At 45.9% G+C, this 25124-nt stretch overlaps 1 protein-coding gene across 12 annotated transcripts in view; it reads right to left on the reverse strand.

Moving 5' to 3' along the window:
• LOC115131523 (A-kinase anchor protein 9-like) overlaps positions 1–25124 on the reverse strand; it is a 117808-nt gene that overhangs the window by 840 nt on the left and 91844 nt on the right. For 3 of the 12 annotated variants that reach the window (XM_065020458.1, XM_065020451.1, XM_065020450.1), the window contains 32 exons: positions 24591–24685; positions 24155–24272; positions 22956–22994; positions 19770–20002; positions 19326–19445; positions 16860–16880; positions 15735–15902; positions 14719–14823; positions 14215–14367; positions 12254–12382; positions 10751–11797; positions 10401–10541; positions 10258–10302; positions 9942–10082; positions 9688–9732; positions 8851–9573; positions 8535–8595; positions 8059–8180; positions 7726–7926; positions 6686–6853; positions 6240–6369; positions 5762–5975; positions 5398–5548; positions 4870–5226; positions 3932–4237; positions 2572–2801; positions 2318–2423; positions 1877–2062; positions 1427–1633; positions 1017–1249; positions 783–877; positions 189–446 (listed from right to left, as the gene is read on the reverse strand). In XM_065020458.1, coding sequence (XP_064876530.1) covers positions 189–446; positions 783–877; positions 1017–1249; positions 1427–1633; positions 1877–2062; positions 2318–2423; positions 2572–2801; positions 3932–4237; positions 4870–5226; positions 5398–5548; positions 5762–5975; positions 6240–6369; positions 6686–6853; positions 7726–7926; positions 8059–8180; positions 8535–8595; positions 8851–9573; positions 9688–9732; positions 9942–10082; positions 10258–10302; positions 10401–10541; positions 10751–11797; positions 12254–12382; positions 14215–14367; positions 14719–14823; positions 15735–15902; positions 16860–16880; positions 19326–19445; positions 19770–20002; positions 22956–22994; positions 24155–24272; positions 24591–24685 — 6348 coding nt within the window. The remainder of the gene's footprint in view (positions 1–188; positions 447–782; positions 878–1016; positions 1250–1426; positions 1634–1876; positions 2063–2317; positions 2424–2571; positions 2802–3931; positions 4238–4869; positions 5227–5397; positions 5549–5761; positions 5976–6239; positions 6370–6685; positions 6854–7725; positions 7927–8058; positions 8181–8534; positions 8596–8850; positions 9574–9687; positions 9733–9941; positions 10083–10257; positions 10303–10400; positions 10542–10750; positions 11798–12253; positions 12383–14214; positions 14368–14718; positions 14824–15734; positions 15903–16859; positions 16881–19325; positions 19446–19769; positions 20003–22955; positions 22995–24154; positions 24273–24590; positions 24686–25124) is intronic. The other 9 variants (XM_065020456.1, XM_065020455.1, XM_065020452.1 and 6 more) reach the window with 9 other exon arrangements.

Raw genomic sequence — 25124 nt, forward strand, 5'->3', positions numbered from 1 at the left:
ACATTTACATTTAAGTCATTTAGCAGACGCTCTTATCCAGAGCGACTTACAAATTGGTGCATTCACCTTATCATCTGCACATATTTTGTGGAGTGATTGAATGAGAGGGCAATTTCTGCTTATGGCATTACATTATTTAACATTAGATCGTATGAGGTAGTATGGTTGGAAGTGTGTGTGTGTGTTACCTGATTGCACGCTCCCCAGTCTCCTCTGCAGGGCCTCCAGTCTGGAGATGTAGTCGGTGAGCGCTCGGTCAGGGTCGTAGTTCTGGAGGTGAGAGCAGGTCAGAGGGTCCCCAGCCATGTGGAACCTGTGTTGTGCAGAGGAAAGGGCGGAACTGGGGGAGTCTCGTCCAGTGCGCCCCGTGCTGGCCCCTCTGATTTCCCCGTACACCTCCACACTCCCTGGATGCAGGTAGGGTGAGTCTGTCCTCATCTCGATACCTGAAGAGGAAGAGAAACAGTTGTCAGTCCTCTATGTGGTTTTTCTCTCACAAAACCGGATTAATGAGTCAGCAGGACAACTTTGAATACCAATGAAAAGGTCATTATTAATTTTCTGCTTTTGTTTGAACCTGGCACTTTAGAATATTCAGGTTATTTATTTAGATTAGCTAGCCATGTGGACCACCTGACCAATCAGCACTTAATTGATTACAAGTGTGTAAGCCTAGGTTAGCAGAGCTTGGTTCTTTACCATTTAACTCAATAACCAGTTCATTCATTCCCAGTTCATTTTCTTTGTGTTGGGGTTAGTGTGAGGGAATGTGATTTCCATACCTGGTGACTGTCCCAGACCGTTTCTGTTCACATTGCCAGATGTTATGGACTTCATCCCCGTAGCTTTATGCCATCGCTTGACCAGGAAACGCATTCTGAAAGAACAGAACAGTTTGATTCAAAAAGATGGGATAGAGGACCATAAGAGTACATATATCATAAGTATTAGCTATACCATAGCCTCTTCCTAACAGTTGCAACACCATCCTACCACTTCAGTTCCCATTTTTGTACCTGGAGAGGGCGATGGAGACGCGGACAGCCGAGCGGAAGCGCGTCAGCCCTCGGCTGTGCTGCGTCGGGGACTCCAGGCTGCAGTGGGAGGGCCGCCCGCCCATGCGAGCAATAAGCGACAGCGTGGCTTCCTCACACTCCTGGAAGCCGCCGAGCAGCAGCAGCAGGTACTTCTTCTGGTAGATGAGGGCCTTGCGGAAACTCTCGGAGCGCAGGTACTTGCCATACATCCTCTAGAGAAGGGGAACAGAAGAGAGAGAGAGGAGTGTTGTAATAGTGTAAGTTAAGTGGGTTTTATAGATGTGCAACAATTATTTTCTATTCAACTCTGACAAAGAGTGGAAAAGTGGTCAATTTGTAAAGAGGTGAGTGTAGTGTTATGGAGAGATGCAGGGCAGCTTTAAGCTCACCTTCAGTGTGGCGTTGTCTGTGTCCGGTCCGGTCATGTCTCTGAGGGACTCTGTCCTGATCTCTCCCCTCATTCGGGTCACCTCGGCCTGGGCTAGACGCAGGCCCTTCTCCAGCCGGCTCCTCTCCCTGGTCCAGGACTCGCGCTCCGATGAGAACAGAAGGCTGGCCGCCTCATGCTGCTTGTTCACGCCGCCTCTCCTGCTGGACTGGAGGGAGGGATAGAGGTAGAGAGGAGTGATGTTGGGGTGGTGCAAATTAACACAATGTCTCCACACATTTTTACTTCTCTGCCATTTCTAGGTGCTTCTGCAATCCAGTATTGTACTCTCTCTGTCCCATCTCTAGATTCCCACCCTGCCACTGGACCTGTATAGTATTAGACTATTATTGTACTGGTCCCAGACCAGTCACCAGCCCTGAATTGCATTAGATCTAGTATTGTAACTCACGCTGTCCCCTGATCCCAGACCAGCCTGGCGGTAGCGTCGAAGCTCATCTTCCAGGCGGAGGACCTGGTTGCGCAGATCGTTCTTCTCCTCTGTCAGACGGCTGACGAAGCCAGTGAGCTCAGCATTCTGCCTCAGCAGCCGCTCTGTCAGGGAGCTGGACTGGCCTCCCGCCAGCAGGGCGGTGCTCTGTAGACACAACAGAGAAGAAATGTCAGTACTCAGTAGCAACTGAAATGGAATAGCTTACTCCTATATGTGCAGGTGTTGGGCAGGTGTTGGGCAGGGGGATACTATTTAAGTCTGACTAAGACCAAGATTTGTTTCCTGTTGGGTTTTCTATGTGGTTTATGTATATAATGTGTGAGCTAGATATTTTTTTTAAATATTTTTGCAGGACAATAAACAACAATCTAATCAAAGTAGTCTGAAGTGCCATCTCACCTCAGGGACCAAGGGGAGTGCTGGAGACTGCTGCAGCATAGTGATGACCTCATCAATATTGGTCTGCAGCCACGACAGCCCTTCACTGTCCACCTCCGAAGTCAGCCTGTACATACACACATATATGGATTAATCCACACAACATCAATCTACACCTGCACATATGGATCAGTTCACTTCAATGAGAAGTTGAACGGATGTATATAACATGTACAAATGTGTTGAGACAAAGTTGTTAAGTAATTGTGAGATACCTGCTAGAGCCCTTGCTGACCATGGTTCGGATCTTGGCTGCGATGAGCTGCAGTTTGCCCAAGACCTTGTCTGAGTGTTTTGGGTTATGGTGGGGGGCGAGGTTGACCCCTGTCCCAGTGACCTCAAGGAGGGAAGGTGCGCTGGATTCGATAGTAACCATGTTGCCAGGCTTCTGCTGGAACACCCAGTCTCTGGTCCGGTCAGTGGGAATGCCTCGCCACACAGCCTGCTGCTGGCACAGACACGGTACAGAAAAGTTTCAGCTCAGAAGACACATAGCATAGTAGAGTTTAAATAACTTATGACCAACAGACTCTCAAATGGCCATAATTGTGGATTATAATACATTATAATTCTGTTGCTGAGCATAAAACAGCTCCACCTTAACATTATTACACTACATGGCCAAAGTTATGTGGACACCGGCTTGTCGAACATCTCATTCCAAAATTATTATCCACCATTATTCCGACTTGACCAAACTTTACAGTTGGCACTATGCATTCGGGCAGGTAGCCTTCTGCTGGCATCCGCCAAACCCAGATTAGTCAGATGGTGAAGTGTGATTCATTACTCCAGAGAATGCGTTTCCACTGCTCCCCAGAGTCCAATGGCAGCGAGCTTTACACCACTCCAGCCGACGCTTGGCATTGCGCATGGTGATCTTAGACTTGTGTGCGGCTGCTCGGCCATGGAAACCCATTTCATGAAGCTCCTGACGAGCAGTTATTGTGCTGACGTTGCTTCCAGAGGCAGTTTGGAACTCGGTAGTGATTGTTGCAACTGAGGACAGATGATTTTTACACGCTTCAGTATTCGGCGGTCCCTTCCTGTGAGCTTGTGTGGCTGACCACTTCGTGTTGTTGCTCCTAGACGTTTCCACTTCACAATAACAGCACTTACAATTGACCGGGGCAGCTCTAGCAGGGCAAATATTCCGAACTGAATTGTTGGAAAAGTGACATCCTATGATGGTGCCACATTGAAAGTTACTGAGCTTTTCAGTAAGGTCATTCTACTGCCAATGATTGTATATGGATTGCATGGTGTGTGCTCGATTTTATACACCTGTCAGCAATGGGTGTGGCTGAAATAGCCGAATCAACTAATTTGAAGGGATGTCCACATACTCCTGTATAGTATAGTGTATAGTGTGATTATTTTATCATACATAGCCGGGTTCTAACAACAAGAGCTTAATAATCGCAATATATTGTAGTACCAATAGCTAAGAAAACATATACAATATTCCTATTGGATTTTTCTATAAAATGCATTTCAATTGTACCATCTGATTCAAAAGCGCTATATTTGGTTCATTCAAAGTGTATGAATGTAGGATATAGGAATGTGACCCACGTTTTGGTTATCAGGCTGCTGCTGCGTCCCGCTCCCAACCGTCTCCCCCCCTCTCATCTCTCCCAGCCGGACCACTTTCTCCTGCAGCATCTCCTTCTCTTGCTCCAGTCGCTTCCCCTGCTGCACCTCTCTCACCAGCTGCGCCATGGCATCCCGCGCCTGCTCCCCCAGGCTTTCCAGCTGGCCCCTTGCCTCACGAAGAGCCTCCTGGTCCTGGCATGACCTCTGAGCTGCCGAGGTCAGCTCCTGTTCCCGTCCCACAGCCTCCAGCTTCTGGGCCTCCACCTCGTCCAGCAGACTAACCACCTGAAGAGGGAATAAATAGGAGGTCACAGGATTTCGTGGGAATGCAGAAGTGGAGGTAACTTTTGTTACTATAATAGTAATGCCTATGTAATGTTGTCATGACAATTTGAAGAAAGCAGATGCACCACCTGATAAGCCAATAGGGTGGCACAATTTAGTAGGGGTGCAGAATCACATGACATAACTGGTCATAATGCCAACCCAATATTTTCGCTAGCACTTTCTGTGAATCTCCTGTGTGCAGGGCATTGATAGCAGCCTGGCTGATGCGACCACACAGCGTGAAAGAGCTGTGACTCACTGATCTGGACAGGAGGCCGTTTGTTAATGCTAAGAAATTGTGCGGACTTGATTGGTTCTCTCATCCAGAAGAAAAATCCTGAGGGGTTGAGACTTTGTTGTTTGGATTTGAAAATACAATAGTTGTAATGGAAGGGGGCGGCGCTTGGGGGCCGTGTGTGGCTGTGGGTGTTTGAGTGAGAAAGACACGGTGAAGAACCAACCGGTAAAAGCCCCCTTCATTGCATCATAAGACTTATTGTAAGTAAACTAGTGTGAATGTACTTGTGTGTGTGTGTGTGTGTGTGTGTGTGTGTGCATCTGCTTCAGCTACAAACAAACAAACAGCCCACCTGAGCATGCTTCTTGTCCATCTCCCTCCGCAGTCCCTTCAGAAGAGCTTCGGATGACATGGCCCCTCCCACCACTTCATCCTCCCCACTCTCAGCCCCCTTCCTCTCTGGGCTTTCACTCCAGGAGGAGCCGTGCTGGCGGAGCTCCTTCTCTCTCCCCAGGGCGCTACTCAGCTCCTGGGCCCGGGCTCGCTCTGACTCTAGTTGGATGTGGAGCTGCGATGCCCGGGTCTGCAGTATGGAGCGCTCCTGTTCGGCCTGGACGGAAAGCTGGGAGGTGGACTGGCGCTCCTGGTCTAGGGCTGAGGTCAGCTGGGCTACGTGACTCTGCTGCTCCTCCAGGGCCAGTTTTAGATCCTGGAGGGAAGGGGTGTAAATACAAAGTGTGAAAAACACGAGTAGACCTACTCCAGTGACTAAGGTGAACCCATCAGTAAAACACTGCATTTAAGTCAAACACACTAAAGTGAAGACGTGTGAAATTACACTGGGACACCTGTCTACTACCTCCCCTAAAAACTGTCTTACCTCCAGCTCCTCGCTCTCCAGCTCCTCTTTCTTTTCAGATTTACACTTCTCCTTCTCGAAGGCCCACTGCATCTCTCTGGCCTTCTTCTGTTCGTCTGCCAGTCTGTCCGTCAAGGTGTCCACCTCAGCAGCCTTCTGTGACACCTCCATTCTAGAAAAAAAGACACCGGTCTGGATCCATCCAACAGCAACTAGGAAGGTAAACTAGATGTGTATGCAATACCGATGCTGGGAAGGTGAGTGTAAGTCGATGTTTGTTTCTGTACATCTCTAAATAGTCTTACCTGAGAATGTTCTGCTCTTTTATGTATCAAACTAAGACACTGATGGTGTGTGTTTGTGTGAGCGTGCATTAAAACCTTACCTGACTGTGTCCAGCTCCTTCAGGTGTTTTTGCTGGGCCTGGAGCGTGGTCTCCAGCTCTAGTTTGGTCTGGGACAGCTCTCCCTTCAGCTCCTCCAGCAGAGCCCTGTCAGCCTGCTGCAGTGTGGGGGGCTCCTGAACGCCACACAAACCAGCCTGAGGGGCTCCTCTCTCCCTCTGCTGCTCAATACCAGGCGACACACTGGGCTGAACACCTGAGTGGGACAAGCAGCCAGACAAAACAACATGCAAGACATTAGAATCAGCTGCTGTTTGTCCTTTTTAGATTCATTAAATTGGTTGCATTCAGTTGAATAACTGTGACCTCATCTAAGACAATTTACTATAGATATTAGTCAATCAAAAAATCAATGAATTTATCCATCCATCCAGCCCCCACACGTTCATCCATCATCCCTATGTGTCCTTACCACCCACCCACATAGCACGAGAAGCAATTGGAGGGCCAGACTACAGACCTTGATTGGATCTGCCAGGCTCCTGGGCTTGGATTTGTTGTAGCTGGACCCGGAGCTGCCGGACCTCTGTCAGCAAACTGCTTCTGTCTGCAGTCTTCAGCATCCCCATGGCATCCCTGTGATGGGCATCCTGTAGATTTACACACAGACACAGTTTAGCCTTGGAACTTAAAAACAATGCATATAACCACCAAGTTTTCCTACGAAGTGGAGAAATAGACCCTAGACTAAAACTGCTCTATATTTCTTAATTACCTGTTGGCTATATCCCACACTCTATCTAGCTAATAGACTAATACCAAGCTAAACTGTGGCTAAGGCTAAGGCTAACCTGAGTGTTAAGTGTTTGTTAGCTACCTGCTCAGCTAGCATGTGCTCCAGCTAGTTGAGGCTAATGCTAAGGTTAGCCAGAAGTTAAGCTAAAGTGTACATAGTTTTTCAGTAACCTGCTCAGCTAGCCTGTGCTCCAGATGGTTGAGGTGGATGACAGCGTCGCTAGTGTCCAGCTGGTCCAGACGGGCATAGAGGGTGCTCTTCAGCACACTCCGCTCCCTCACAAACACCTGCTGCACTGCCCCCAGCAGCTCTCCACGCCAGTCCGCACTACCTGGAGTCTGAACATACACAAGCACATAGACATGCATATTTACAGACAATGAGGGGGAAAATGGTTTCTGAAGGCTTAATTAAGCCTTAAAAGCTGTGTTTCACTGAACCCATCAAAGTCTTAGCCCTGTCTAAGCCAGGGGAGGGGGGGGGGGGGGGGGTTCTACTAAGCTTTATGGAATTGTTTTAAGAAGGTCATACCAAGGATAATTTTGTTATTTTATTTTGAATTTTAAGACCCCTTGAAGTACCCAAAAAAGTATTTTATGAAAATATTTATTTGGCCTTACTGCTATTAGCCCAGACAAACGCATTGAATAACAGATTCACTAAACTTCCAAAGGGTCTAATCCTAGATCTCAAAGATATATCAGATCAGGAAACATTTGTTATATATACATACATGTTTTTTATTTATTTATTACATGTATTTTACCTCTTAGTTTTGTCACTAAAGTGTCTCCATATATATTTCCACAATTATTTTTCGACTGGGACCTTCAGACGAGTTTTGTGAGGCCTGTGTGTTTCCTAGAGCCCAAACTCTTCGGACGCTACAGACAGAAGTTGGTAGATCAGCTGTACCAACTTCAGACGAGTCCCAAGATGCTTGTGGGGGTCGTAGAGCATAATGTCTCAAGGTCTGACAAACACCGCTCTAGCTTTGTCACCTTTCATGCAGATGCAGAAGTGCGACAAATATCTATAACTTAAACTGCTGTTTTCGGGGGGGATTTATTATGCTAATTCGATTTTAACAGGGACACAGACATCAACCTTGGGGGTTAAACTGAGACCAACAAAACCCCTACGGTATTTAAGTGAGGCTACTAGTACAAAGTATCCACGCTACACAGTACAGATGCTACCAGTACTGTACCTGTGTTTCCCTGCTGTGTGTCTGCATCTGGGCAATGAGGGCCTTGAGGGACTCCACAGTGGCCAGCAAGGCCCCTCTCTCTTTGGGCCAGCCCTGAGCATGGTGGATCAGGCTGGCTGGGTCAGCCTCGCCCTCTGGGATTGGCAGCTCCGACAGGGATAGCACCTGCATACCCTCCTGGTGCACCTCTCGGAGCAGGTTCTGGAGGGGACACATGTACAGAGATACATCTCATAAACATTAAACCATGTGCAAACTAGACATCTACACCAATACACAGATTGGCATACAAAGACATGCTTAACTTTACATTTCCAAATGCAGTTCTTGTACCTTAATTCTGTCAGGCAGGGCTTCGTCTGTCTCTATCCTGGCTCCCTCTGGCGTGGTCCTGAACTCCTGCTGCAGATTAGGCAGGTCATAACCTGTCCGCTGACTCCATTCAGAACTGCTGTCTGCAATAGGGTACACACAAGGTTAACATTGCATACCAATGGAAGCAAAAAACTCTTTCTTTGAATAGACATGAAAAATAACATTTTCTCAAATCATGAAAAGCATCCTTCGTCAAACACTAGCAAACTTATGTATCAACTCAAAAGACACACACCATGACTCGTAAAATGCTGTGTTTGTTGATAATGTATTGTATACATATTTATGCATTGATTGTGAAGGTGTTATATCGCCTAAGGTATTGCGATTACTAGGGAAAGCATGCAACCTCTTGAGAGACACTTGGCATAGCATTGAATACAGAGGCTCACATTTGGAATGGAGGTGCAATGTGTGACACTACAACAACTTACCACTGGTGTAGCCGTCTTTAAATTGCGATCCTGCGGGACGCTCTGGTCTCGATGAGGGGGCCTGGAGGGCATGAAACCAGGTCAGAACACAGAAGAGTTTGAGTTCCTTTACCTCCCCACTCCCCCATAAAAATGTCAAGCTCATCATCTCGGTCATGTTTATTAAGCACCAAATGAAAGAAAACAGACCGAAACCGGGTTCTGCAACAGAAAACGAAAACAAGTTTCCGGGTAGACTTTTGTTCTGTTACTCACTTAGGTTTTGTGCCTAATGAACACAACTCAGGTCTGCTGAGATGTCACCCAATGGACTCACCTCATGAGAGCGTTGCAGCTTCTCGATGACGGTCTTGAGAGCCCTACACTCCTCTTCCAACATCTGAGCGTCCTTCTTCAGGGCCTCGCTCTCTGCGATGTGCCGGGCCTCCATGTCCAGGATCTCCGCCGCGTGCAGCTCCTGCATCTGTACGATCTTCTCCTGGTACTCCCCGATCATCTCCTCCACCTCTTCCTCTGACACAGACCTGGGCTGGTCAGATGTCTGGGAGGAAAAGGTCTCCGTCTGGGTGCCAGCATCTGTACGAGGCAGACGTTGAGATACATTAAGACCAGACGATTTGTCGGAGGACGTTTGGTTCTCCGCGGCAGAGATCTTCCTAGAGAGCGATGGTTTGTCTTTGGCAGTGGCGGACATTTTTCCCTTGGCTCCATGGCGGTGGTCTTGCGGTTTGACTCCTTTATTTTTCGGATTGGAGGCTGGTACCGGCTGCTGCTGCTGGGGTGAGGGAGACTGAGATGGTGATAGTGGGAATAGTGGTGACGGTGACTCTGTGGTTTTCGCCAAGGCTGTTCTGAGCTGTTGGAGCTCCTCTTGAAGCTGTGCAATGGACAGGTCACGGACTTGGAGTTCGTTCTGGAGTTTATCGCTGCACTCCCTGAAGCTGTTCAGGTGTTCTTTGGTAGCAGCTGCCTCTTCTCGGACCTCCTGGAGCTCTTGGAGAAGTTTAGACGCGGTGGCACTGTCATCTTCCGATGAGGCCTGTAAAGTTCGGAGACACCAAAATCGATACAGAAGTGAAGATATGCCAATAGATATTTTTCCATATTGTTGACTAAAGTTGGAATATTCTTCCATGCAGCAATATACACTTACCCGGTGGAGTTCTCCCTTGAGATGTGCTATGGTCATCTCTCTCTCCTTCGGTACAAAAAAAATATTTAAATGGTCGGATTGGTTAATCACTGAAAAGACTACAAACATACAACTTCCCATTTGATCAACATTTTTAAATGTACAGTTATCCACACAAAATGGACAGTTAATAAAATTGACAATTGAGTTTGGCACCCGAAGACTGCGACTTCTTTGCTCTGCTGAACACTGGTTGATTGGGACTGTGTTCATACCTGTAGCAGCTCCTGTAGTTTGTCACAGCGTTCCCTGTAGCTGCTGAGCTCCTCTTTGGTGGCAGCGGCCTCCTCTTTGACTTCCTTCAGCTGCCGATGGAGCTCAGACACCTTGGCCTCACTGCCTCCCAATGACACCTGCTGTCAAAGGTAGAAGTGTTAGATGTTAGAATTTCTAGAATTTGGATTTCAAGACAATGAATTTAAGCGAATGTCAAGAACAAGAAGGTATCGCAGTACTTTAGCAACACTGAGGCAGTAGAATTGTATTGTGTCTGTGCCTATGGTAAACGGAGGAACTCCCTTTGTTTCTTACCCTTTGAAGGTCTTCTTGAAGCTTTGCTATTGCAACCTCTTTTGCCTAAAAAAGGAAAATATGTGATAATTGTAACTCCCTTTCAAGCAACAAGTTGAATAGAGCACTAATCAAACATGGTTGTTGAGTGTGATATTACATACCTTGAGCTCCTGCTGGAGTTTATTGCTGTTTTCCCTGTAACTGCTGAGCTGTGCTTTGGTGGCTGAAGCCTCGTCTTTGACCTCCTGTAGTTCCTGTATCATCCCAGATACAGCCGGCTCGTTTTCTCCAGAAGATGGAGTCTGGTTCAGAGTTCAAAGAGATAGCAGCTTGTCAGCAATTAAACTGTGAAAAACATTACAGGCAGTGTAGGCTACAGGTAATCCACTCATCGATGGGAAGTACTACAGGCTAACTCTAACACCTAAAAAGTGAATTTATAGGAGGCAGTGCAGGCTAGAGCTAACTTAACTTTAGCCTTAACTTATTGCCTATGGGAGATAAGGCCTACCTCTTCGGCCAGAAATGTTCTCTGGAATCCACCAGGCTTGGTCGTCCTCATCTGATTGAGCAAATCCATGAGCATGACCAGCCTCTTCTCGTACTCCAACACCTCCTCCTCGGAACTGGAGAGCAGCTGCTTCTGCAGCTCCTGGTCCTTCTGTATGCCACTCAGTCCCACCTCCAGCTCGCGGAGCTTCTCCGTCAGGAGGACCACCTTCCCCGTGGGGCCCTGTTTGGCTCCTTGGATCTCCGCTGCTCGGGACGTTCCTGCAAACCCAAAGTCCGGTACCTCCATCTGTCCCTGGGGATCCTGGTGGCCAAATTCTTTGGTTCTCTGGCCCTTGGACTCCTGCGATTGATGCAACTGTTGCTGGATGGCGCCCAGTTGGGCCTGGCTGACAAGCGCGGCCGCCACCCTCTCCCTCAGCTTGTCCTCCAGATCCTGGACCTTGCGCTGGAGCTCGTCGGCGTCCTCCTGGGCTCGCTCCACCAGGAACCGGCAGCGGATCAGTTCAGAATCCCTTTCTCTGACACAGGCTTCAAGTTCCTGGATGCGGAGGCTCAGCTCCTCCAACCTGGAGGTGGCGCTCTGCTCCAGCGCCTGGATCTGAGCCTGCACCACCAAGAATTCTGCAGTCTTCTCCCTGAGGGCATCTTGCAGCTCCATCGCGGTGTCGTCCGACTGCTCCTTTTCCGATTCGGCTAATGCTAGCCTGCTCTCCTGCAAGCACCGGTACCTTTCCAGGAGCATGCATTGCTCGGCTTTGATGGTGTCCAGCTCTTGGGTGGCCAGGTCCATCTTTTGCTTCATTTCGTCGTACTCCTCCTTGCTGGGACCTCCGACCTGGCTCTCCAACTGGCCCTTGAGCTCCTCGTCCGTCTCTGAGGATTGCTTCCGCTCGATGTTGGCTAGCTCCTCCTGGAGCTTGTCGATGACAGCGTTTAGCTGCTCCAGCTCCTCCTCGCTGTTCTTCTTCAGGCGCTGCTGCTCGCTCCGCATGCACTCCACCTGGGACTCCAGCTCCCACAGTAGTTCGTCCCTCGCATTGATTTCCTGAAGGGAAAGATGGAGCAGCGAATGTAGGTATAAGGACGAAGATGTGGAGGAAAAAGACTGGCTCATGCTTTCTGGTAAACCTCTGAGACAGTTGTGCCACGGCAAGATAGTTAATATTGATAACATTTTTGTGATATATTTTCTATGGTTGAAACTCAATCAGGTAACAACGGTACTTCAGGAACAAATTCTGATTTGTTGGACATTTCTAGGGTGTTCCAAGTGTTCTCAGATGTTTAGTAAGCCAACATAAAAACCATATATCACAAGACAACAGAGCATGGGAGGCCCACTTATCAAAACATAAAATGGTAGGTTAAGTCAAAACAAAAAAAATAAAAAAATAAACGGCTGTCACACAACACACACACTGATCCACTATCACAGAGATATACATATATGTGGACAGAAGATCAAATGGTCTGTCTGTAACATATATGTATATGGGGTTACCTTGTTATCAGGGGCTGATTCCGTGTGTTGAAGCTTAGCCATCTGCTCATTAAGAAGGGCTATTTCCCTGTCCTTCTCCTCCATCACCTTCAAAAATGTATCATATGTTCGGAGATTATAATCTGCTGGCTTTCAACACAAAAAAAAATCACCCTTAATAAACTGGGACTAAGACAATAGGGAAGGAACATTTATGGGGGATTTGTTTATCTTTAGGGTGGGGATACTACCTATCACTACTACCATATTAGCCTAACAGGTCCCACATTTGTTGCTTTGGCTAATGTGGCTTTGTTTAGCAGATGGAAACCACGTGTCAACCTTGTTGGATTAAGGATTACCTATAGTAAATGTTAGCCTTTTTCGTGGCTATTTGTTGTGTTTTACCTGGTTGCTGCTAGTCTAACTGTCTGGCATATCTAAATGTTAGCCTAGCTGTGGCTAAGCTATCAACATGCTATCCTAGCGTTGTGTCCCAGGCTACCTACATGCTAGCCTAGCGTAGTGGCCCAGGCTGCCTACATACTAGCTTGGTTATGTGGTGGCTAAGGCTATCTACATGCTAACCTAGCTGTGTGGGGGGTAAAGGCTACCTACATGCTAGCCTAGCTGTGTGGGTGGCTAAGGCTACCTACATGCTAGCTTAGCTGTGTGGGGGGCTAAGGCTACCTACCTACATGCTAGCCTAGCTGTGTGGGGGGCTAAGGCTACCTACATGCTAGCCTAGCTGTGTGGGGGGCTAAGGCTACCTACAGTTGAAGTTGGAAGTGTACATACACGAAGGTTGGAGTCATTAACACTTGTTTTTCAACCACTCCACAAATTTCTTGTTAACAAACTATAGTTTTGGCAAGTCGGTTAGAACATCTACTTTGTGCATGACAAGTTATTTTTCCAACAATTGTTTACAGACAGATTACTTAATTTATAATTCACTGTATCACAATTCCAGTGGACCAGAAGTTTACATACACTAAGTTGACTGTGCCTTCAAACAGCTTGGAAAATTCCAGAAAATAATGTCATGGCTTTAGAAGCTTCTGGTACTCTAATTGACATCAATAGAGTCAATTGGAGGTGAACCCGTGGATGTATTTGAAGGCCTACCTTCAAACTTAGTGCCTCTTTGCTTGACATTATGGGAAAATCAAAATAAATCAGCCAAGAAGAAAACAACATCTTAGAAACAAAATTGTAGACCTCCACAAGTCTGGTCCATCCTTGGGAGAAATTTCCAAACGTCTGAAGTATCACGTTCATCTGTACAAACAATAGTATGCAAGTATAAACAGCATGGGACCACGCAGCTGTCATACCGCTCAGGAAGGAGACGCGTTCTGTCTCCTAGAGATTAACGTACTTTGGTGTGAAAATTGCAAATCAATCCCAGAACAACAGCAAGGGACCTTGTGAAGATGCTGGAAGAAACAGGTACATAAGTATCTATCCCACAGTAAAATATCAACATCACCTGAAAGGCCGCTCAGCAAGGAAGAAGCCACTGCTCCAAAACCGCCATAAAAAAGGCAGATTACGGTTTTCAACTGCACATGGGGACAAAAAAACGTACCTTTTGGAGAAATGTCCTCTGGTCTGATGAAACAAAAATAGAACTATTTGGCCATATTGACCATCTTTATGTTTGGAGGTAAAAAGAACACCATCCCAACCGTGAAGCATGGGGGTGGCAGCATCATGTTGTGGGGGTGCTTTGCTGCAGGAGGGACTGATGCACTTCACAAAATAGATGGCATCATGAGGTAGGAAAAGTATGTGGCTATATTGAAGCAACATCTCAAGACATTGGTCAGGAAGTTAAAGCTTGGTCGCAAATGGGTCTTCCAAATGGACAATGACCCCAAGCATACTTCCAAAGTTGTGGCCATTTTGTTTTTGGCTAAGGTGTATGTAAACTTCCATCTTCAACTGTACATGCTAGCCTAGCTGTGTTGGCCGATTACCTGGAGCAGGTGGTCCTTGGTCTCCAGGTCTTTCTGCTGGGTGCTCAGCTCCTTCCTCTGGATCTCCAGCTGCATGTCGAGCTGCTGCACCTCATCACTCTTGTTCTCCAGCTCCTCCCGGAACTGCTCCAGCTGCTCCTCCAGGTTACTGATCTGGAAGGGAGGAGGGGAAAGGGGGGAGTCAAGCTAGAGTGTTGTGTGTTCTTATCCATCTAACTGAGGACCAGGGCAACGACACATGAACAGGGGACTTGAAATCTAAGTGGGACCTGTCTTGTGTCCATCATTGGCTATTGTAGGAGCGTGATTTGAGGCGAAGTGAAAGATGGCGGGCAAAGGGTTGCAACAAGTAGAGGAATGGTCTACTTTATGTAAATCATCGGGGGAGGTGATAACCAATCAAGGTTTTCGCTGGCTAGCTTTGACACAGTGCTGGACTGGCTACTTAGAAATTCCCTTCCAAACATGTGAAAGAAAGAAACCCCCATAAGAACAATACATTACCTCTTTCTCTTTCCTGTCCAGAGCCTCTCTTTCAGTCTGTAGCTGAGCCTCCAGTGATGAGTCCCCAAGCTCACAAACAGACACATCCTGCCTCTTATCATCCACCTGAAACAGACATGCATGCAAGCAAGCAACGTGCACACACAATATGTTATTATTTAGCGACCAGTCATGCGTGACGCATGCACACACAAGCAAACATACACACATCACACGCAGGGAATATATACAAGCATACACACAAATATCAGGATAGCCACACACACACAGCCATACATCATATACAGTATCTGTGATGTCATGCACTTAATCAGCTGGGCAGTAGCAAGGTATGGGGACATTTCTTTCACTGCTCTGTTTCAGCCTGACAACAGTGATATTGGTTTCAATACTCATTACTATGGGCACACACATTCTCAGCCATGTCGGGTATGCAGGTACACTCAGTCTCCTTTATCAATGCACACATACACCCATATATATGCAAATATAGCTTCACGCTGTCACTCTACCAGAACACACACTCATTCACACTCATTCTGACACTAACATGCACACGCACTCCATTCTCTCTCTCACACACACACGTTATGTTCTCCTATCCTCGTGCGGACTTAAAATGTATTTCCATTGAAAATCCTATCCCTAATAGTAACCCTAACCACTAAGATTAAAATAGCCTTTGTCCTTGTTTTACTATCCGTCTGGTGACTGAGATTTTAGGTCCCCACTAGGAAAATAGAACCCCCCCCCCCCAACACACAAACACACTCCCTCTGGGGAGCAATCTTGGCAGTCGCTAGTCTTAACACAGCATCATCAACAGCAGTGGCGGGAAGGAGTGGGGGAACTGTCTCTTTCTCCCTTTACCCTCTCCCCACTCCTCTTTTTCCCACTCGCTCTTTCTCTACTTGTCCCTCTCTTTTTCCATCTTCCTCTCTTTGTTGTTCTTGCAGTCTCTATCCCACTTCATCCATCCCCCCTTCCTCTCCACCCATCTCTCTTTTCTCTCTCACCGTCTCGGTGCTGGCCAGCAGCGCCTGCTCCAGCTCGCGGATGCGACCCTCCAGCTTGTCAATCTCCTCGTTGCGCTCGCCCACCTCGCGCTGCAGCTGCTCGGACGCCAGCAGCAGCTCGCTGCACCAGTCCGCCTTCTCCCTCAGCTGCTGGGTCAGCTGGTCCACCTGCGAGAGGAGAGGGATGAGGAGGAGGAGAAAGGAGAGGGAGGGAAAGAGGGGTTTCAGTGTGGATCGTACAGTCTGTAGCTTCAGTGTATCACTGTGGCTAGCTAGTAGTAACAACACAGTAGCTGGGAGGTCAGCTGATCCACCTGCCATTTTGAAGAGAGGGGGAAAAGAGAGGGGGTAGTAGGGCTGGGATTTGCCAGGAACGTCACGGTACGATATTATCACGATATGTATTGCGATTCGATACTGCGATTTTATTGCAATTTTATGTTCCAAACATATTGCTCACTAAATGTCTGCTGCAGAGAGGCAGAGAGCATTAGGAAATTAGTTTTGATGAGTCATGGAAATAAAAGTGCTGGAAACATGTTGGCTCACGCTATAAGATTAAACATAAGTTTTGGTATAGGTACAGCCGGCAGGCACCAGCTAACGCTACATAGCAAAAAATGTGTGTTTTTTTACTAATCGATACTTGGCGTCAAAGTATCGATAAAATATTGCCCCCCCCCAATAAAACTGCGATATGTAACTATACATTTTCCCCCCATCACTAGGGGCTAGAGGGAAAGAGGGAGAGAGGATAATGTAAACAGGAGCAATATTATGAGGTCAGATGATCCTCACCTGCTATATGGTAGGGAAAGGGAGATGAATAGGGGAAAGAGGGAGATGAATAGGGGAAAGAGGGAGAAAGGGGGGAAGAGGGAGGTTTTGAATGCAGCTAATGATATTTAATGGAAGTTCCTTTTCAATGACGCTAGCACCACTAATCGCTGGGATCCACCTGCTATGGTAGACAGAGGAATATTCAACGGGACGAAAAGGAGAAAGAGAGCAGAGGAAGGGAAAGAGGGGGGCTCTAATGTAGTTTGCAATGACAGGCTGCTACCATGCAACTGATGGAATTTTGTTAATAGAGAGAGGCTGTTTCAATGCAACTAATAGCAATACCTGGGAGGTCAGCTGATCCACCTGCCATGGGAGAGAAGCAAAGAGGAAGAGGAGGAAAAAAGGAGAGAGAATGGCCTTTAATGAGCATAGCAGTGACTAATAGGAGAAGGTGATGGGAGAAGGAATGGTTCTATGATTCTGATAGCAGAGAAAGGCTGCTGTGACATTGTCAACTGCATATAGCTTAGCGAAAACAAGACCTTACAGTATCAATAATGGTGTTTAAATAATTCTGATAATTCTGGGTTACTTGTATTGACACATTTCCACAACACATGCCACTATAATACAGTTAAAGACTGAACACAAACAACAGTATGGTAACAAATGTAAAACACAGCTGATGGCAACAGCAAGGAGAGCCACTGCCACAGCATGCCAAAGAGATGTGGAGCTATGATGATGCTAATGACTTTTAGCAGAAACCAGCCACAACAACTCGGTTGACGTACAGTAAACCAGAGAGAAGCAGTATATCACAGCTGTTATGATAGCAGATGCAATTATAATGCAAAGACAGACCTCCATGGTCCAGATGATGATGCTCAGCAGAAATATCCTAATGTAATGTCTAATTACATTTACTAGCTACAACATGGTGCGAGAGTAAATACAACCTCTCCATGGACACTGCTTTTTTTGAAAGATAACAAATATATTAAGTGTTTAGGACAAGACCACTGTTAAAACCATTAATGTTCAATAAAATGTTCCATAAAAAAAACCTAGAATACTAGTTGTACAAAACGCATTACAAATCACACAATACCCACAGCCCCCTCAGTTAATAAACAAATCACCATGGCGATGATTGACAAATCAGCCCTCACCCCAAAAAAACACATCAAAAATCACATCCAGCATATAAACATATAAACTGCGTTTATTTTCAGCAAGCTTACCATGTGTAAATATTTGCATAAACATAGGATTCAACAACAGACATAAACTGAACAAGTTCCAGACATGTGACTAACATAAATGGATTAATGTGTCCCTGAACAAAGGGGAGGGGTCAAAAGTAACAGTCAGTATCTGGTGTGGCCACCAGCTGCATTAAGTACTGCAATGCATCTCCTCCTCGTGGACTGCACCAGAGTTGCAAGTTCTTGCTGTAAGATGTTACCCCACTCTTCCAAGGCACCTGCAAGTTACCGGACATTTCTGGGGTGAATGGCCCTAGCCCTCACCAACAAGTCCCAGACATGCTCAATGGGATTGAGATCCGGGCTCTTTGCTGGCCGTGGCAGAACACTCACCGAACGGGCAGTATGGCTGGTGGCATTGTCATGCTGGAGGGTCATGTCAGGATGAGCCTGCAGGAAGGGTACCACATGAGGGAGGATTCCTTACTTATAACGCACATCGTTGAGATGACAACAAGAATGACAACAAGCTCAGTCCGATGATGCTGTGACACACCACCCCAGACCATGACGGACCCTCCACCTCCAAATCGATCCCGCTCCAGAGTATAGGCTTCGGTGTAACGCTCATTCCTTCGACGATAAACGCGAATCTGACAATCACCCCTGGTGAGACATTTACATTACATTTAAGTGTGCCAGTCCTGTCTGGTCCAGCGACGGTGGGTTTGTGCCCATATGCAATGTTGTTTGCCAGTGATGTCTGGTGAGGACCTGCCTTACAACAGGCCTACAAGCACTCAGTCCAGCCTCTCTCAGCCTATTGCGGACAGTCTGAGCACTGATGGAGGGATTGTGCGTTCCTGGTGTAACTCGGCAGCTGTTGTTGTGCAGGTGTTGTTACACGTGGTCTGCCACTGCGAGGACGATCAGCTGTCCGTCCTGTCTCCCTGTTGCGCCGTCTTAGGCGTCTCATAGTACAGATATTGCAATTTATTGCCCTGGCCACATCTGCAATCCTCATTCCTCCTTGTAGAATCCCTAAGGCACATTCACGCAGATGAGCAGGGACCCTCGGCATCTTTCTTTTGGTGTTTTTCAGAGTCAGTAGAAATGCCTCTTTAGTGTCCTAAGTTTTCATAAATGTGACCTTAATTTCCTACCATCTGTAAGCTGTTAGTGCCTAAACGACCGTTCCACAGGTGCATGTTCATTAATTGTTTATTGTTAATTGAACAAGCATGGGAAACAGTGTTCAAACCCTTTACAATTAAGATCTGTGAAGTTATTTGGATTTTTATGAATTTTCTTTGAAAGACAGGGTCCTGAAAAAGGGAGGGTTATTTGAGTTTATGTCCATTATCCTTCAGTTCCAGTTTGACTAGTCTGGGATCATATTTGGGTAACCACAGGCAATTCTACCTCCCCACTGTCCTGGCTGACACTGAGCCCTCATGTACAGAGCAACAACAGTCAATTTTTACAAGACGAGCATATACATTACTGCCTTTCCCATTGTGAGGGAACAAAAGGAGGGAGAAACTGCCTGTGGGGTCCAACAAGGCTCAATGCTGGGGCTATTGCGGAACTGAACTGTTACCTCTCTGCTTCTTTGCTCAGAGCCGGGCTGCAGCTTCTGGCTATTCTTCAGCTGCTGCTCCAGATTCAAGATCTCCTGCTGGAAGACGTCCCTCTCGTGTTCCCGGTCAACGGCCTGCTCCTGGGGTTCAGAGATGAAGACAAAGCCTTTAAAGGAGAGTTGCTATGGGAAATACCAATTACATATCAAATTAAATTATATATACATTGAATCAGAAATGCATGGATGAAGAATAAATTATGGATCAAGTGTAGTGCTTTATGCACTGCCTAACCCCCAATAACCAAAGTGCACATTCATAGAACATTCATGTAAATCTGTATTCTTTTAAACAATAGACTTCCCTATGGTCCTCCCCCATCCATCCATCTCTCCCATCTCTATCCATATCCATCCGTACAGCCATGCATCCATCCTCCCCATTCCCTCCCCTCTATTTCTTACATCCAGGAACCTCCGATTCTTCTCCAGTTGTTTCTCCAGAGCCTGGATCTGCTGCAGCAGGTCGCCGCTCTCAGTCTTGCGGGCATGCTCCAGCTCGATGACCCGGTTGATCTGCTCCTCCAGCTCAGCCTCCAGTGTTTTCACCTGGTGCAGAAGGTCCAGGCTCTCCTTCTCCGCCTGCCGCTGCACCTCTACCTTCTCAGCCATCAGCTTCTCTGTCTCCTCCAGGAGGTCTGGGGTGAAGGGAGGGAGGGATGGACGGAAGGCGTCACATAAGGTGGCTTTGGAGGGGAGGAGTCAATGATTTTGGACGTACAGGTTTGATTCCAGCAATGAACAGGACAGGATGCTGAGATGGAGTTGTTGTGGACTGTCAATAATCCGAAAATCAGTTACAGGCCTGTCAGCCTTACGATTAGTTTCAAATCTAAGTATATTTAGCTGTTTTTGTCTCAGAACTTCTAAACTTGTGTTTTACGCATTTTAACAGCATTACAGTATTGAGATGGCTGCTTTCAGCAAAATGTCACCAATACAGTCCTCCATTTCAGAATCATGTAGCTACTGTATAACAGACAATCTCACACCCAGTATCTTCCCAACATATCCCTTTAGTAACCCACTGCCATCATTTAACCAACATTGAACCAACCAACATCGCTTCCCCCCAGAGAAGATTGAACCCCATTGTATTAGTACAACAGATAAAAAGGTAAGAGAGTGCAAACCACAGACCAACGACGTAGACAGTGCTGTGATGGTGCAATATCCATGCCCCATATGCATTTGCAGGCAAGGGGTGGGACAAATTCCTAATTGAGCAATCATCTTACTCCAAAGGTAGCAGATATTGTCACGATGTTAGCATGGACAATGGGAAGTAAGGTTAGGGTGAGCTAAACTCTTCTGAACATTTACATCAAGGGATTTTAATTTAGGAGCAAAGATGATTGCCAATAAGGAAATACTTATGCTTACAGTACCAACGTCTCAAAATACAGTTCATCAGATTCCTTCAATCGTGCTCAATCATAAATAAAATGAGAATGTTCACGCTGACCCATAAGACATTAACATGACAAACCATGATATAGAAAAGGGAATCAAAAGAAAAAGCGTAAGCAAGGGTTAGTGATTGAGTGAGTGAGCCCATAGCAAGCGAGCTCCAAGCTTTTTTTGTGAGTTGCTGATTCTGGCGTTAAAAAAAAAATACAGTACCAGTCAAATGTTTGGACACACCTACTCGTTCAAGGGTTTTCTTTATTTTTGATATTTTCTACATTGTAGAATAATAGTTAAGACATTAACACTATGAAATAACATATGGAATTGTTATGGGATTTTTTATGAATAATGGCTAAATGATGTATACATTTAACGTAGAACTATAACTAAAGAGAATACTACCCTGTCACTGTATGAATGTATGAATCTTATTATAATCGTAACACTGAATATAATGCGTGTAGTTTTAGTCAAGAATTAAAACAAGGACTTTCTGTTCCTTGTTAGAAACGAATGGAGCTACAGTCAGTCAGACCGGCTGGAATACTGTGTTCCTTACAGGACATTCTGTCCCCACCCAGGGAGGGGAGAGACCTTGGGCTTGTAGTAGATTGTTTAACAGGTGGCAGACAATTTGTGAATAGGAGAAGACTTGTGAACTATATTGCCCTTATATCTGAGAGGGACATTTATGACGAAATGTGAGGTATATAGACCAATGTACCGGAAATGATAGGGAGAACGTTCCTGTGAATAAACATTTAACTATTGTATTATTGTAGACTGGGCCTCTGTCTGTCTTCATTTCTATCAGTATCCTACAAATCCTGATCAAGCAGACTGGTTAATGAACACGAGAACTAAATTCTCCTGACAGGAATCGTGCCTTGTTAAAAGTTAATATGTGGAATGTCTTTCCTTAATGCGCTTGAGTCAATCAGTTGTGTTGTGACAAGGTAGGGAGGTATACAGAAGATAGCCCTATTTGGTAAAAAGAACAAGTCCATATTATGGCAAGAACAGCTCAAATAAGCAATGAGAAATGACAGTACATCATTACTTTAAGACATGAAGGTCAGTCCATATGGAACATTTCAATAACTTTGTGCTGTCGCAAGAAACATCAAGCACTATGATGAAACTGGCTCATGAGGACTGCCACAGGAAAGGAAGACCCATAGTTACCTCTGCTGCAGAAGATAAGTTCATTAGAGTTACCAGCCTCAGAAATTTCAGCCCTAATAAATGCTTCACTGAGTTCAAATAACAGACATCTCAACATCAACTGTTCAGAGGAGACTTGTTGCAAAGAACCCACTACTAAAGGACACCAATAATAAGAAGAGACTTGCTTGGGCCAAGAAACACAAGCAATGGACATTAGACCGGTGGAAATCTGTTCTTTGGTCTGATGAGTCCAAATGTGAGATTTTTGGTTCCAACCGCAGTGTCTTTGTGAGACGCAGAGTAGGTGAACGGATGATCTCCACATGTGTGGTTCCCACTGTGAAGTATGGAGGTAGTGTGATGGTGCTTTGCTGGTGACACTGATTTATTTAGAATTCAAGGCACACTTAACCAGCATGGCTACCACAGCATTCTGCATCGATACGCCATCCCATCTGGTTTGTGCTTAGTGGGACTATCATTTGTCTTTCAACAGGACAATCACCCAACACACCTTCAGGCTGTGTACAGGCTATTTGACCAAGAAGGAGAGTGATGGCATGCTGCATCAGAAGACCTGGCCTCCACAAATCACCCGACCTCAACCCAATTGAGATGGTTCAAGATGAGTCTGACTGCAGAGTGAAGAAAAAGCAGCCAACAAGGGCTCAGCATATGTGGGAACTCCAACACTGCTGGAAAAACATTCCTCATGAAGCTGGTTGAGAGAATGCCAAGAGTGTGCAAAGCTGTCATCAAGGCAAAGGATTGCTATAAAATATATTTAGATTGGTTTAAAACTGTTTTAGTTACTACATGATTCCATATGTGGTATTTATTAGTGTTGATGTCTTCACTATTATCTTACAATGGAGAAAATAGTATAAATAAATAAAAACACTTGAATGAGTAGGTGTGTCCAAACTTTTGACTGGTACTGTATGTATTTGTGAAGTGCCACTCGACTAGAGACAAAAAAGTAACAGACTGGCCATGCTCTGATGTGGGACACACCTGCTTCAGGTGCTGCATCGACTGCAGCTTCAACTAGGCCTATAGGAAGAATAAGAAAGCACAGTATTTCAACATGCACTTGTTTTGTCATAAAAAGGAGGAAGACTGGAGGAGAAAGGATGTGAGAGGTGAAAGCGAGAGGTGAAAACGAGAGGGCGGGGCCTCCCTGCATGTGCTGTGGTGGTATTGGTTAAAGCTGTGTCGGCAGAGGATGGATGAGCCAATGCTGTAACGTGAGAGCCGGCGTGAGGTGTGCCTAAAATGGCCCCCTGTACATTGAATTCATGTGCTTGTCGAATACTTGCCATTTCATTATGGATTATTCCTTAACCTATGGAATACCTTGAAATAGTACTGGATAGAGGTAATGAATCAGAAAATTATTTAAAAACGTTTTGCAGTGTGTGTCTTATTAGACAGGTCAAGGTAGTTCCTCCCTGTTTCAGTCGACTTAATTCTATTTGTTGCCTAATGAACACGACGCAGGTGAGACTTTTCAGATGCAGTACTTGTGTTACACATGTTCCAGGATTCTGTTTTATCCCAGAGGATTTCCATCAAAAACAGTTATCAATTGTAAACTTCATTACAACATGAATTCATCATGGTCATCCTTTCTACAGGAATTTAGCAAAGTACAGTAATTACAAAGTACATTAATAAAAATGACAAGAATTTATAACACAGAATAAAAATTGTTACGTCATTGAGTGGTAACACAATAACAATGAGTGGCTCCTGCTAAGCTGACATACTGTGTGATGACATGAGTCATACAAATAGTCAAATGTAGATCTAATCAAGGAAATAAACCAACCTTCTGTATGCAAAAGAACATGGGCCTGTTTTATCTTCGTCATAGGACCCACAGAAATAAAATGATTGTCAAATTGCGATGGTCTGAAGGGCTTTTCTCATAATACCAGTATTTCTATTTCAATGATACAACCCCCACTTCACCCTGCTCACTCTTTGGAGTAGTGATGTCATATAAGACGTAGTCACAGTTCTCTATTATCACCAACTGCTTGTTTTTGAGCATCTGTATTGGAATAGGCACTGTGCATATCCAATACACTTTACATGATATGAAAGTAACATTTTCACGATTATTTCACTGTGTAGAATACTTGAATGTTTGTCAAAATGTATATTTTGTTCCATTCAGACCCACAAGGAGTAAGTGGTGGGGCACATACGTAACTCGCGGGGGCCGGCATGCTCCCTCATGGCGTCCTGTTGCCGTGACAGTATCTCACGCTCTTCCTGCATCTGCAGCCTCTCCTGCTCCAGTTCGTGTAGGCGGCTGCTCGTCACCTGCAGGAGCCAATGACAATCGGTTAGAGTCAGGTTGACGATATGGTTAGCCAATTAAAAAATGACAAAGAGAACAAACTGCCCTTGCAGTGTGTGAAGTTGCCCGACATAGAGGTAACATTTTAAACCTATGGGAAACAACTTGCAACATAATTGTCCACCATTTTCTTTAACTCTGCATGGATAGTTTTGAGACAATATTTACCTAGTGGGCATAACTGCTTGAAATGACATAATTACATCAGAGCATGTCACCCTAAACGGTTATAAAACACAGTGATTATGGTGGTTGTAGACTGAAGAGTGGGTCTGTCTTACCTGCAGCTCCTGCTCCAGGCTTAGCTGTAGCTCCTCCTTCTGACGCACCTGCTCCTCCAGCGCAGCACGTTCACCTGTGTAGCCATCAATCAGACCTGGGGGCGGGGGGGGGTGTTAATATATAGATTTAGAGATTGTTGAGTGAAACATTCACTGCCAGCCAGCCTACTTCAGCAGAACTGTATCATTTTAATCATTTTAGTCAATAAGATTCTTGCTACGTAAGCTTAACTTTCTGAACATTCGAGACGTGTAGTCCACTTGTCATTCCAATCTACTTTGCACTAGCGTAGCCTCTTCTGTAGCCTGTCAACTATGTGTCGGTCTATCCCTGTTCTCTCCTCTCTGCACAGACCATACAAACGCTCCACACCGCGTGGCCGCGGCCACCCTAATCTGGTGGTCCCAGCGCGCACGACCCACGTGGAGTTCCAGGTCTCCGGTAGCCTCTGGAACTGCCGATCTGCGGCCAACAAGGCAGAGTTCATCTCAGCCTATGCCTCCCTCCAGTCCCTCGACTTCTTGGCACTGACG

Source organism: Oncorhynchus nerka, linkage group LG7 (assembly GCF_034236695.1).
Source record: "Oncorhynchus nerka isolate Pitt River linkage group LG7, Oner_Uvic_2.0, whole genome shotgun sequence".
NCBI lineage: Eukaryota > Metazoa > Chordata > Actinopteri > Salmoniformes > Salmonidae > Oncorhynchus > Oncorhynchus nerka.